At 44.8% G+C, this 13,784-nt stretch overlaps 1 protein-coding gene across 6 annotated transcripts in view; it reads right to left on the bottom strand.

Annotated features, from left to right (window-relative positions):
* Positions 1-211: 211 nt before the first annotated feature.
* LOC115167261 (zinc finger homeobox protein 3-like) overlaps positions 212-13,784 on the bottom strand; it is a 172,505-nt gene continuing 158,932 nt past the window's right edge. For all 6 annotated transcript variants that reach the window (XM_029721498.1, XM_029721500.1, XM_029721499.1 and 3 more), the window contains 2 exons: positions 8,073-13,631; positions 212-6,935 (listed from right to left, as the gene is read on the bottom strand). In XM_029721498.1, the coding sequence (XP_029577358.1) occupies positions 5,209-6,935; positions 8,073-13,631 (7,286 nt within the window). In that variant the 3' untranslated portion in view covers positions 212-5,208. The remainder of the gene's footprint in view (positions 6,936-8,072; positions 13,632-13,784) is intronic.

Raw genomic sequence — 13,784 nt, 5'->3', positions numbered from 1 at the left:
CGGAGAGTGCAGCTATAGTAGTATCAACGTATACAAATCATTCATGGCAGGAAAGGCATTGGTTTGAGCTAAATGTACAAACTGCTATTCAGGGTTCAACATTCTCTCTCTGTATGTGACACTTGACTTTTGCACTCTTCATCTGCAGTCTATGAATGATACAATACAACTGAATTCAAACAAAACACACAAGGATGAGGCACGCAAGTAATGCATTTTATGCTCATACTTTTTTAATGTATCACAATGAGCAAGAAACATACTTGATGAAATATTTTCAAAGGAGTATATTCAATTACCATCTACAATCAACTTAACTAGGACAACAAGGTTTTTGTGACAAAAGTTTCTTTAAAAGTCTGAAGTTCCATGTGGTTTTATGTATGTTAGTTTCCATGTAATTTGGTACAGTTTGGAAATCTTCATCATATAATTACAGTAACAAAAAAGCTAACAAGACTACAGTATAGAAAAGACATCAAGAACAACATTTTTGGTTTAACTTGCTCTTTTTTGTACATTGCAAGGCTGTTTTTTCTACCCTCAGTGGGCTGCCTGGAGCCATGGAGCCATGCTTGTGAGGCTCGGAGGAGGAATAATTCAAGGAAACAAAAAGAAAAAGAAAATGCATTAAAAAAACATTGTGGCACCAGGAGTCACAAAAGGAACAGAGAGAGCTCCAAGTAACAGTTCATCTTTGAAGTTGGAGCAAATGGTTTGTTTGGTTGTTTGTTAGTTTGGTTGTTAATTTTGGTTGATTCGCTTTTTTTGTGTGTAACTGCCTCTTTAGGAATGACAGCCTAGAAAACCCTTCCCCTTTCTCTCTGGTTCATTTCTCTTTTTGGTTGGTGGGATGAACAGAGAGAGGGGCGAGCCGCCATCTGACCGGAGAGATTATACTTGTCCATCAGCGAGACAAGCAGGAGGAAATGAAACAGGTAGCAACAACATGAACCGGGAGAAATGAAGCGAGTATCTCTGTCCATCCCCGTCCAGAAGTGCGGAAACATGTCCGTAAAAGAGCAGAAGCAGAGGCAGAGCTGGAGAAGAGAGAGAGACAGACAGTGCAACAAGGAAGCAGCTGGAGCCACTATAGTTCAGCTTCTTTATCTAATGTCTTTCCTCTCTGTGTCACATGTCCACTGGTTCCAGAGTCCATTCCCATCTCAGAGATGTAAGCAAATATGGTTGTGATATTAAAGCCGCCTTGAGCCTGCCTTTGGCTCCCATGCCCAGTTTTGGTGTGCCCACAGCCTTTCCTGTCCTCTCAGCAAGATCTCCAAAGTTTCCCAGAGTTCATTTCTTCTTTTCATTCCTTCTTTATCATTTCAAACAAAAAAGTTGATGTCTTGTTTTAAATATATCTATATCTGTATACATGTTCATTTTCACAGTGGGCAAAAGATGACCTCTACAGCAAAACCTTGTTTTTTACTTTCTTTGTAATTGTCCATGAAAATCAAGTATCCCAATGTGAGTCAAAGGATCTCAGTTATCTATTGTTTTGTGCCACAATAAAATATACACTTATCTGGGGCACAAATTGTAATTTTAATTTTTGTTTTTAACTGCATAAAGCTTTGGCCACATTCATATATTCAATCAAAATAAAAACTGCTCAGTGCTTCGGTATCGTCGTTCTCCTCTTTTTCATTTTTGTTAACTTTAAAATTCAAATTTTCTAAAACTTCACCACTTTATTCATAATCCAGCTTTCGGTTCAGTACGTTTTGGTGCGTAAATAAAAGTACAGTATAAAATAAAATGTATAAAAACTCAAAACTGATGCTGGCTCTTATGAAACACACTCACACGCACACATACAAACTCACACACACAGTCCATGCTGGCTGAATCTGTTGTGAAGAAGACCATGACCGTCTTTCACAAAAGAGCCCAAAACAAAGATTACACTTTGGAAATAAGAGATCAAACAGTGTCAAAAAAGACAAACAAATATAAGAACATTATTACACCATAAAGTGGCCAGGTCATAGAATAAAGTTTTTTTTTTAATTCAGCAATTGAAATTAAAGCTAGTGTTAATTTATATGAGGAAAAGTAATATACAGAAACTAAAATAACATACAAATAGTTATAAGAAAATAATAATACATGTCTGACATCTGAAAACCAAAATAAAGCAAACGCATTCAAGAATAAACTGTACAACATTAGAATTCTCAAAAAATAATCATATGAACAATATTCTAGAGAACAGGACTAGAGGAGTGGCAAGCTTGCAGACCAAATCAACCGAATTTCAACAGCATGCGTAAGGAAGTATTAAACACCAAATCACATTGCTCTGCAAGACGTAACACTTTTAACACACTTCCTAGATTGCAGCTTTGTATCAATTAGGGCAAATACACTTGCTATACACTAGTGGCCGAAAACCAGTTATTCACAAATTTAAATATGCCTTGGTTTTGGTGTAAAGGAATTAAATAAAAGTTTTTCATCTATGAGAGAGTGGGGATAATTAAGCACATCCATTTCCACTGCTATAAGATGGAGCGAGTGACCTCTTTGGACATGAAGGCATGACATACCTCTTAACTACAGTATCTGAACACAAGGGACATCTTCAAAAAAAACTCCTGCTTTTTCCAGATTTATAACGCTTTGGAATGAAGACATCCCTTAGAAACCTGTAATCAACATCGTGCGTGAAAATGGCTTTACGCCCTGCAGACACCTGGGGCAAGTCACAATTGGATGTCCCAGGAAGTTGGGCCGGCACTCCAGACTTATCAAAACAGCCATTATTTCCTTCTGAGACTTGTAAGTTGAGAGGCATGATGATGTAACCTATGAGACGCGTCAGTACCAGATGTATTATATACATTTTTTGGTAACCACTATTACTTGCTGATCAAGTGAGTAACAAACTTAACTGGAAGGAGGGGTTCTTATCAACTTTCCATGCCAGACACAAAATGACAGATCTAGGTCATTTTGTTCAGCAAACAGAATGCTAACTTTACACAACAGCTTACAGTCACCTTAGAAATGAGAAGAAATAATAATAATTCAAATTAATTCAAATGAAATCAGTCCTTGCTTAAGAAAAAACTTTGACGTGATATTTGGAATGCACTGTTCTATACTAATGTTATATATCATTGGCTTTAAACATTGGTCTGTTCAAAAAGAAAATCGGCAAAAATGTCCTTTGGAACATATATTCACAGTCTTCAAAGTTCCGTTTTTGCAAGAAGAAAAAAAAAGATGTCGCAGAGGCAAGAAAATGGTTTATTGTTGTTTTAGTTAAAGCTTAGCCAAAAAGCAAAATGAGCATGCATCTAGCTAGGTATTCTTTTTTCAAAATTCTACATTAGCAGCAAAACGTATGTCCTTGAAGGCCAGACCTTATACATTTTCTTTAAAAAAAAAAAGTACTTTTTGTGAGTGACAGAAAAGTTAAAACAAAGATTTAAAACCTTTATCTTACAAACTGCAATGGCTCTGTAACGGTGCTACTCCACAATGCAAGGACAAGGGCCCTTTTTTGGTTTTTGGTATTCTTGGTATTTTACGTAAAAAAGCCACCTGTCTGCTTGCAAAGAAGCAAAAACGGCAACTCTGATGCGTACTCATTTATTTTAAAACTTTGATTTCTTTCCTCTAAAAACAGCAACAAATTCTCAAGTATAAAGAAGCCTCTTTTCTCATCTTTATGCACCAATGGTGAAAGTGTTTAGTCTTTGGATTTTCTTTTTGTTTTAAAGCGTGAGAATTATTATTATTATTATTCTTTTTTAATTTTCATCTATGACAACAACAACGTAAAGTCTAAATGAAAATAAAGCCGAAGAAAGACTGTAGCCACACTACAGGAAGAACAAAAGGCCTGCTTCGTAGTGCACGAGGAGGAGTAACTATCTCCATATCTACAAATGCAGGGGAGGAGAAAAACTAAGTGAGGAGAGGAACAAGTAAAGTGAGAATTATGAGTCAGACAGTGTTAAGTGCACAAAGGTAACAGAAATAAAAGTAAATATTGTTTAACATTTCACCCCAGGTCTTTTTTTCTTTTTTGGTTAGAACCATACCAACCAAAACAGAGAGAAAAAACATTTTGAAAGAGAGGATCCTGCCTAGTGGGAGAGTGGCAGTTGGGTGAACGTTAGCCAAGAAGCCGAGAATAAGACAAAAATAAAGTTTAGATAAGTTACTGCTCCATAATCTAGTCTATCGGAATGACCAAGACAACATCAAATGAAGCGCCTTAAAGTTGGACGATACAAAAGCTAAATGTACACAAAGTTTTTTTTTCAATCTACCATACTGTTTAAATTCATTTCCAATGCAACAATCTACTTAACACCAAAAATCTTCATATCTATCATAAATACAGAAAGTTTTTTTTATCAAAAAAATCTTTTTTATCCCCCATCAACATGTCTGCAATGCTCTCCGTGTCTGGGTAAAATGTGATTGCTAAACTTCCCCCTTTAAGTGTATTTCAAATGTTTAAAATCAGCAGATCAGCTACCCTTTTAAATGCCCAGAAAGCTATGCCTTTATGATATTTTCACTCATTTTAAAACTTTCTGTCATTAAAATCAATTTCTGGAGAAAAAAACACAAATGTTTCTCCTGTTCGGAACAAAAGGTGTAAAACAATGAATTTCTGTAACAGAAAAACGTCTGTGAGCTGTTGACCTGAGAATAAAATAGACATTACATTATTCTTTTTACTTTTGCAAGCCATTGGTATTTGAACGCTTTGACAGCAGAAAACTGTTAGACTATTCTCCCATACAGTACATACTGGCTTTTTGTGACTGTGCTATTAAGTGGAAATAATTACACAAACAAGGGACAGCTTGTTGACTTTGTCAAAAGGGTTCTTGGGCCATTTAACAACTTTGAGGCAGTCCATTGCTATACAGCATTCCTCTATCATTACCCAAAACTTAACTGCAGTGATCTTTTCTATTCTTATACATATAAATGTATATATTTCAGTTGAAAGAAATGAAAACCAGCATGTTGATATGGGAAAACAATCCACTAACATTTAAATTTTTGGTTACAAGCTTTGGAATTGCAGTTAGTCTTTACACATCTTTTTCTGAAATTGTTTTGTATACTTTTAAACGTATTTTAACATCGCTGCTTTTTTGTTTGTTTTTTCCCATTTGTGTTTTTTTTTTGTCTTTTGCGTTTTTAAAATATTGTCCATCACCGAAAGCTCTTTTACAATCTGATGGAGTCCGTTCCTACACTAGCAAGATTACTACTACAACTACTACTGTCTTTGAGACAGCCGGGCTGTTGCGGCACCTCCGCCGTCCTGCCCAGCCTGTCTGCTGACTTCTGACTGCTGTCAGAGTCAGACTCGTCGGTAAAGACGTCTGTTGGTATCGAGGTCTGAACTCCTGAGGTGCTCAATGAACTTGAGGTAACCGTTGAATGTGAGGATACTGGAGGAAAAGAAGAAGAAGAAGGAGTGGCATTGGGCTTCCCAGCTAAAGCTCTGGAGAAAGGGGCCTGGGGCCAGGGTTTGCCGGCAGCTGTGGTGTTGAGTGGGGTGGCAGAGGAGGAGCACAAGGATGAAGAGACAGAGGAGGACGGCATGGTGGCTGATGTCGTTGGCGGGGGAGGGGGGGTGCTGATGAGATGAGTGGCAGACTGCGAGGTAGATGCGGTGTTAGGATCGGGGAAGCAGGCTGAAGAGTGAGGTAATAAACTAGTAGCGTGCTCTTTGGCATTTCTGGCTGATCGCTTGATTGTTCTGTGTTTGTGCAAAGCCGAATCCAGGTGTTGACTAAGCGCTTTGTCCCCATCCAACGTGGTGTCGCAGGCCAGGCAGTCATAGAGGCTGCCCACCCCTGCACCTGCGCCACTGGGGACACGCAGCAACACCTCTTGCAGGTTTGCCACAGACTGACCGAAAAAGCAGATAGACTTCAGGTGATTGACGGCCGCTTCTTCCTTGCTGAAGACTGCTTGACATTTGCGACACGCCAGCCTGTACTGCACCTTGGGGACGATGTACTGGTCTAGCAGGGGGTCTGCGACTTTGCCATCCATCTCGTTCTGCTTGGAGGGTAGGTTATTGTGAGAGGAGGAGGAGGAGGAAGAAGAGGTCTCTCTGTGGGGGTTGCCTTTCTGCTCCTCTGTTTTCGCTGGATCTTTGGCAGATTCTTTGCGGTCCCCCAAGGGTTGAGGGGGAACTGGAGTTTGGCTCGCTTTGGGTTGCTGGATCTGCTGAAGCTGCTGCTGCTGCTGCTGTAGCGCCTCCTGCAGGCTCTGCTGATATTGCTGGTAGTGCTGAAGCAGGGACCCTGGGGACAGGCCCATCAGCGCTTGGGACAATGTTGGGTTGTAGGGGAACATGCTTTCCATGCCGTACATTGGCTGCAGATAGCCGCCTTGGAGAGCTCCAGGTATCTGCGGCGCGTAATACGGGGAAAATCCAGGCATGAAGTAGGGCAGGAACTGACTAGTCAGTAGAGCTGTAGGGTCCGATGCCAAGGCAGCCTGCAGGGCCTGGAGCTGGGCAGGGTCCACCACATACTCCATACCCGGTGTGGGCATGGAGGTGGCGGGCACAGCTGCATCTTGTTTTTCTTTCTTGGTGCTGGCAGCAGAGGTGGATGGGGCTGGGGTGCATCCTGTGGAGGATGGCGTTGAGGGCTTCTCTGTCTTCTCCTTGTGGTGGGGCTTGTCCTTCTCTCTTGACCTCTCAGCATTACGCTCTTTGGGGTGTTCAGGCCGGGAGCCTGACTGGGCTGTTGTGGTGGTGGAGGTGGAAGTAGGGCTGGAGTGGGCGACAGATGTGTTGGCCTGTGCTGGGCTAGGTGATGCCAAGGAGGAGGAGGAGGGAGGCTTGTTGGGTAATCCAGATGTAGGGAGGCTGGGTGAAGGAACACTGGCACCAGGCATGTTCAGGAGGTTTGGAGGTTTGGGAGGAGTTAAAGCTGAGGAGATGAAACAGAGAAATGGGAGAATTCAGAGTTAGAGGGGGATTCAAGACATTAGTTATTCATAGATGCATGTATGTGTTTTTCTAAGGTGTTCCAGAGAGCTACTGTACGCACTAATTATTCTAGCTCAGTGCATTAATAACTGAGCACTTTATTGAAGATAAATGTTTTTCACCAGAGGTAATTAATTTGATTGCATGTGCTGATTCAACGTTAGCCAATCAGAAACTCAGCCTTTCCAGGAAGGCCCATGAGAAGAGGTCTCAATCACAATATTTACTAGAGTTAACGAATCAAGAAATAGCTGGGCAATAATAAAGAAAACAACAGACAAACTGAGGATTTAGATACATCTTAACATAATAAGGACTCTAGTATCTACTACTTCAAACATGTGCAAATGGTTTCTTTACATAAAGTATGACACTGACCTTTAAACAAACTTAGGAAATCAAAACGTAATTTAAATGATAATAAGGTCAAGTACTACTAATGTTCCCAAGGTCAAAGAGGTTTGAGGAAGTGAGCGATTAGTATTCATTTGAGGACTTTGTTTAATGTTCTCTAACTGAGTGGTAACAGTTCAAGTAGATCATAAAGTTGGCAGCAGATGTCTGAAGATGCTCATTCTGATTTTATATTGTATTTGTTTGTTGTAGTAGCATCTCTCCAATAACGCAGGCCAGCACTGTCAAATGAACGAAATGAATGACTTTTACTAGAATGCATGATTCATTATGAAATACAACGTGATGTAAAAATAACCTGCTTACAGGTTTCTGGCAAATCCAGATAAAAATGGAAGGTGCCCTCACACTTTTATATTGTATTACATGTATGTGTTCCAATGTGAATATTTCCAGATGACAGATCGATTGATGACAAGTGTATTTCATCTGAAGAAGGTCGAAACGCTACATACTGGAAAATGTAGGAGAAATTCAGAGCCCTATTTAACCTAGTTAATGGTTTTACTTGAATGAGACCCTACATTTACCTCTCCATACTGGTACAGCACTTCTTTTCAGTTCTGAATATGACAAAATATTACATTTGATCCAAGAGTGCTTCATCGGTTTAAGACACCTCGGATGAAACAGTGATCTATGTGACGTCTGAGCGATGACATACCTGAGTTTGATGAGTTAAAGCCAGGTAGGGAGGTGCTTCCGACACCTGGCAGAAGTCCAGGGGGCATCCCTTGCAGATTTGAATAGGCAGACTGAAGGTTCAGGGCCTGCAGGGCGGGGCTATCAAAGATCCCCTGCTGCTGCATGGCTTGCTGCTGTGCCAGTCCCAGGACCTCATTGGCTTTCTTGATGCGGTCCATCTCCTGCTGGGCCATCAGCTGGCGGACAGTGGCTGGGTCAAAGTACTCCTTCTCCTTGTCCAGTTGGCTCCCAATGGTGTCCTTTACCTTGGTGATGTGTTGCGCAGAGAAGATGTGATCTCGCACGGAGAGACGGGCACTGTACTTGACACTGCACAAAGAGCACTCCGTCTTCGGCCCCTCGTAGGATGTGTGGTTGATCCCGAAGTGCTTAGCCATGCTGAGCTTGGCCTTTTTCTCCTTGGCGCGAGCATTCTGGAACCACACCTGAACCACCCTCTTTGGAAGTCCAATATCATTGCCAAGTACCTCACACTCCAGCATGGTAGGTGTCCTGTAGTCATTGAAGCAGGACTTGAGCAGCTTCAGCTGGAGGTTAGTCATCTGAGTTCGGAAGCGCTTTTGGCCAGGACGGTCTCCACTGTCAATGCTCCTGCTGCCGGAAGCTCCGGGGCTTGGTGAGCAGGGATCAGCCAGACTGGAGGTCTCACTGTAGTCAATTATATTCTCATTTTCATAGTCTCTAGCATAATAGCTTGTCGCAGGGCTCACCAGCCCTGAGGACATCTGGTCGTCATTTTCAAGGGAGGGGGCTGTACCCACAGACTTAGACAGGTAATCACCACTATTTTGACCATGCTTTTGATCAGCACTGTCATTGTCAGCATTGGCCTCATCACCAGTGGTGGTATCTGTGATGGCCGTATTCACTGAAGAACAGTCGTCATTATCAAGTTTGTTCTGGTCAAAGCTAAGGTTGACAGAGGACATAGATGGACTCTCAAAGTCCTCCATTCCTCCTTCAACTTTAATGGATGAAGGGCTCAAAAGGGCCCTGGGAGACAAGTCCATGTTTTTGCTCACTGGTGACAGAGAGGAGCATTGTCCATCATTGTTAGAAGGGGCAAGCTGGGAATAGCTGGATATATCCAGAGGATCCATCTTCATTTGCATCCCTTCCTCAGTGAACATGCCAGAGAGAGCTAGGTTGTAACCGGCACGTTTGGCTTCATGCCAATGGCGGGAACGGATATGTGCCTCTAGTGCAGTTTTCGCCTTGAAGAGAGCCCGACAAAAAGGGCATCGCCGGTGAGCTTGAGCAGGCCCTACAGCCCGAAACTGCCCCTTCCTTTCCCTGGCTCTGGTATTTTGGAACCAAACTTGCACAACCCTCTTCTTTAGTCCCACCTCATGAGCGATGTGGTCAAGCATTTTACGAGTGGGGTTTGAGTCCAACAGGTATTTCTGATAGAGGATCTCCAGCTGCTCAGGTGTGATGGTAGTCCTTAGGCGCTTGTCTCTTTGTGGCTCCTCCCCACTGTTGGTGCTGTCATTCTCTCCTGGGCTAGTGCCTGCTTTCTCCTCCAACTTCCTCTTCAGGGAGTTCATGGTGGAGGTGGGTGTTGATGGAGAGGTGGCAGAGCTGCTTGGGATCTGTGGCATAGCCCCAGAGAGGAGTTGACTGGCCAACAGGGGATTGCTAGGATCAAACAACATGAAGGGCATGTCCATTGGGCGGTCCAAGAACTGAGGGTGGATGAATTGGTTTTGCACAGAGAGGAAGTGGAGTTGCTGGTGCTCCTGCCAGTGCTCAAAGGATGGGAAGCCAAGCTTGCACTGCTCACACTGGTATTGGATCATTTGCTGTGCCAGCTGTTGCTGTGATGCAGAGCTCATGTGAGGGTTGAGGCCCATGTGGGAGCTCTGAGAAGCTCTCTCAGCCTGGCTTGTCTGAGAGGCTGAGGGACCACACTCACGTTGCTGCTGAGAGAGGGAAGGAGAAGAATGCTTGTTTGTCTTTGGGGCTGTTTGTGGCTTCTCATCTCGGGCTTCTCTTCTCTGATGTTGAGTCTCAGATTGGGGCTGATGCACAGTCTCCTGTTTGATGGTGGTCTGGTGCTCACGTGGATCTGAGGACATTTCAGCCAAATGTTTGGGCTTCTCATCATAAGAGTTTGATGTGTTAGCTGGTGAGGCTTCCTCCTTCTCAGAGGATGAGAGGTGGGAGAAAGCTGAGGTGGAGGGAGGGAGAGGGCAGAGGCTTGAGGAAGAAGGCATAGGGGTGTGACAGGAGGACCCAGAGGGGGTGTAGTATTCATGAGAAAGATCCATAGAGTCCTCGTTTTGGCTGTCGTATTGCCCGTCATCGTCTTCATCTTTGTAACACAGCTTCTTTTGGTGCTTTATGAGGTCAAATATACGCTGGAAAACCAGACTGCATTTCTTGCACTGGTAGTTCAGGTTGGTGGTGCGAATGTAACGGTCATTGGACAGTTCTCTTCGTTCACCATCTTTACTTCCATCCCCCTGGTTTTCATAATTCTTGCGTGCCTTCTGACGAGCATTTTGGAACCACACCACAATGACACGGGTGGGGAGGCTCAGAAGGTTGGAGAGCTGTTCAAATTCATCATCTTTGGGGTAGGCGTTAGCATCAAAGAAGTCCTGAAGCACCCGCAATTGGTAGTCTGTAAACCTTGTTCTTGAGGATCTTTTACTCCCATAACATTCCTGTCTTTGAGGCTCAGGGGAAGGGGGTTTAGAGTCAATTTTGGTATCCTCCATAGTGGTAATGGGTGGGTTGTTGAAGTTGTAGGGTGAGTCTTTGTTACGCTGGCGCTCTTTGAAGAGGGTGTTGCGGAACCAGTGTTTGATGACTTTCTGGGGCAGCCCTGACTTATCTGCCATCTCTTTAATCTGCTCCTCATTGGGGGAGTTGTTGATGTCAAAATACTGCCGAAGGACCCTAAGCTGGTCATCAGTGATACGTGTCCGGGGCCTCTTATTCTGCTGCTGCTGTAGCATGGCTGGTGTAAGTTGCTGTTGGTAAAGCTGGGCCAGATCGTTAGCCAGTGACTGTGACTCCACAGATGACATCTGGGATTGCATTTGGGAGGGCATGGACTGTAGAGACATTGACTGCATCATGAGTGGTGAGAAGAGGGGCATATCCATTGGCATGGGAATTTGAGCCATTTGAACAGGAGGCTGTGGGGTCGACACAGTTGGGGGTGTGATGGAGGGAGCAGAGACGGGAATATTTGGTGTTGGGGCTCTCTGCGGAGGGGGTGGAGGTGGAGGAGGAGGAGGAGGAGGAGGAGGTGGTGCAGGAGCAGGAGGAGCAGCCTCTGGTGTTTGGGGTCTGAGTGGATACAGTTTGTCATACTGCTCTCTGTATTCCTTGGCAAATCTCTCCAGGGAGCGGAACGGGAAGAAGGCCTGATGGATGTGCTCCTGATGACTCTTCAGAATCAGTATGTTGGAAAATAGTTTTCCACAGGCCTCACATTCCAGCTTCTCCAATCCCTCAATGGGGTCCACCACTCTCGTGATCCCACCAGGCGTGCTTGTTCCAGCTGGTCCAGGCCCCGCTGGCTTCTTCTGAGCTTTCTGCTTGTTTTCATTGTATTGAATCACTAGCTCAAACCCAAAGTTCTCCAGAAGGGCTTTAGTGGCATTTCCACGAGCATCTGAAGCAATCCTTGGTGGAGGAAAGCCAGGATCGTGGTTGGAGTTCATTGCAGTCTGTTGCATATCCTTTTTTTCATTTGACTTGTTGTCAGAGCTGTCTTTTGTGACATGTTCCTCAATCTTCTCTCTTAGGTCTTTTTCTCTTTGTATTTCCCTTTCTCTCTCTTGCTTCTCATTGTGGGCGGCAGCGGCCTTCTGCTTTTTCTCAGCCTGGTGAAGGAGATTGGCACTCTGCTGAAGCAAAGCCATCTGGCCCTGGGCCTGAGAATGGGCTTGGGCCTGCTGCTGTTGGTGCTGTTGCTGAAGGTGGTGGTGCATCAGCTGCTGTTGCAGGCAGCTCTGAGCCTGAGCCTGCTGGGCAGAGTTCTTCAGGTCCTCCAACAAAGAGTTGGCAGTGGAGCTTGACAGGCCAAGTGCAGAACTGTTGAGGTTCATCTCTGGATTCAGTTGGAATTCTGCTCCAGGGATGTAGAAAGGGAAGAGCAGCTGCTGTTGCTGCAGTGAGTGAAGAGCATCAGTTGTCATGGGGAAGTGCTGCAGAAGTGCTGGGTTGAAAAGCTGGGACTGGATGAGGGCAGCTTGCTGCTGGAGCTCTTGTTGGAGCTGGGCCTGGGCTTGGGCTTGGGCCTGAGCCAACTGCTGTTGCTGTTGCTGTTGAAGCTGCTGCTGCTGCTGCTGCTGTCCCCTTGCAGAGAGCATGTCTGCAAATTTCTTCTTTTTTGATTCATGGATTTCAGACGGATGACAAGTCATCGAGGAGTTCCCAAGGCTTTCAATGCCGTGAGACTGGCTCATGTGGTTGCCTCCAAGAATACTCTGTGTAGTCTGAGCCCCAGAAGAGCTGTGGTTGCTGGAGCTGGTTGTTGAGTTAGTAGCTGGGCTTGGACTTGGAGTTGAAGTGTTGATGGAGGATCCACCGCCACTTAATCCAGAACCACTGCTGGAGCTGGTGTTTCCTCCTGCTGCTTCAAGCTTGGCTGCTCGGGCCTTGGTCTGGTGGAGGACAGAGCGCATGTGGATCTCTAGAGTAGAGCTCTGGCTGTAAGCCACGTTGCAAGTGCTGCACTTGAATGGTTTGTTGTCAGGGCTGCTGGTGGGCTCTGGTTGACCAGTGGTGGACTCCTGTAGGGCCCGCTTGACCTTGTGCAGGTGTGAGACAGAGTTGTAGTGAACCAGAAGAATGTTCTTCTGTGTGAATGACTCTTTGCACACTGTGCACTTGAAAGGACGAGATGGGTCCAGGAACTTCTCCATGGTAAAGTTAGGACCTTTCCTGAATGGCAGGGCACGCTTGGGCTCTGATCCAAAATCTTCTAGCAATGAGCCAGAGTCGCTACCTGTTGGGCTTTGCTTCTCCTCTTGGTCACTATCCTCTCCCTCTTTGTCATCTTCTCCCAGTCCTCCGTGGTCCTCTCCAAGTGATGGATCTCCCATGACCATAAGGTCTCCGTTCATCAGTAAGCCTCCATAGAGCTGTTGGATGTCAGCCTCGCTCAACTCTAGGTGGCTGGTCTCCAAATGTTTCTTCAAGGCCTGCAGGGTCCTGAAGCTGCGTTGACAGAGGCAGCACATGGTGGCTGCTCTGATGACGTGGTACTGCGAGTGCAGCTGCAGTTTCTCCACCGTCTTGAAGGCCAGGCTGCACTGGTTGCAGCGATACTTGTAGACATGCCGGTCCGAAACAGGCAGCTGAGGCCTTTTGTTGTGAACCTCGTTGAAGTGCACCTGGAGGGAGTTAGAGGACTTGAAGACCTGGTTACAGCCTTTCTTCCAACACAGGAATCCTGTGTCTTCCCTTCCAGACTGCTGATCCTCCAGAGGTGACTTGCGAGCTTCAGCTATTTCTGTAGGCAGTGAGACCCCTTTCTCAGGCTCAGCATCTAAAGGTTCTGTCAATAAATAAAGAGAAAGAAAAAATGAATTAAAGAGGCTCCCACATAAGCAGAGTCTTCGTGCAAGAAAATGTAATTTCAACAGAGGACATCTTATCTCTACTTAGGAGTCCTTGACGCATGTATCATTTCAGAATCCCCAGGGAAGGA

The sequence above is a fragment of the Salmo trutta genome, chromosome 29 (assembly GCF_901001165.1).
Source record: "Salmo trutta chromosome 29, fSalTru1.1, whole genome shotgun sequence".
In the NCBI taxonomy this organism is placed as follows: Eukaryota; Metazoa; Chordata; class Actinopteri; order Salmoniformes; family Salmonidae; genus Salmo; species Salmo trutta.
Note: the sequence above shows the minus strand (reverse complement) of the source record. Positions and strands in the feature narration are given on the sequence as shown.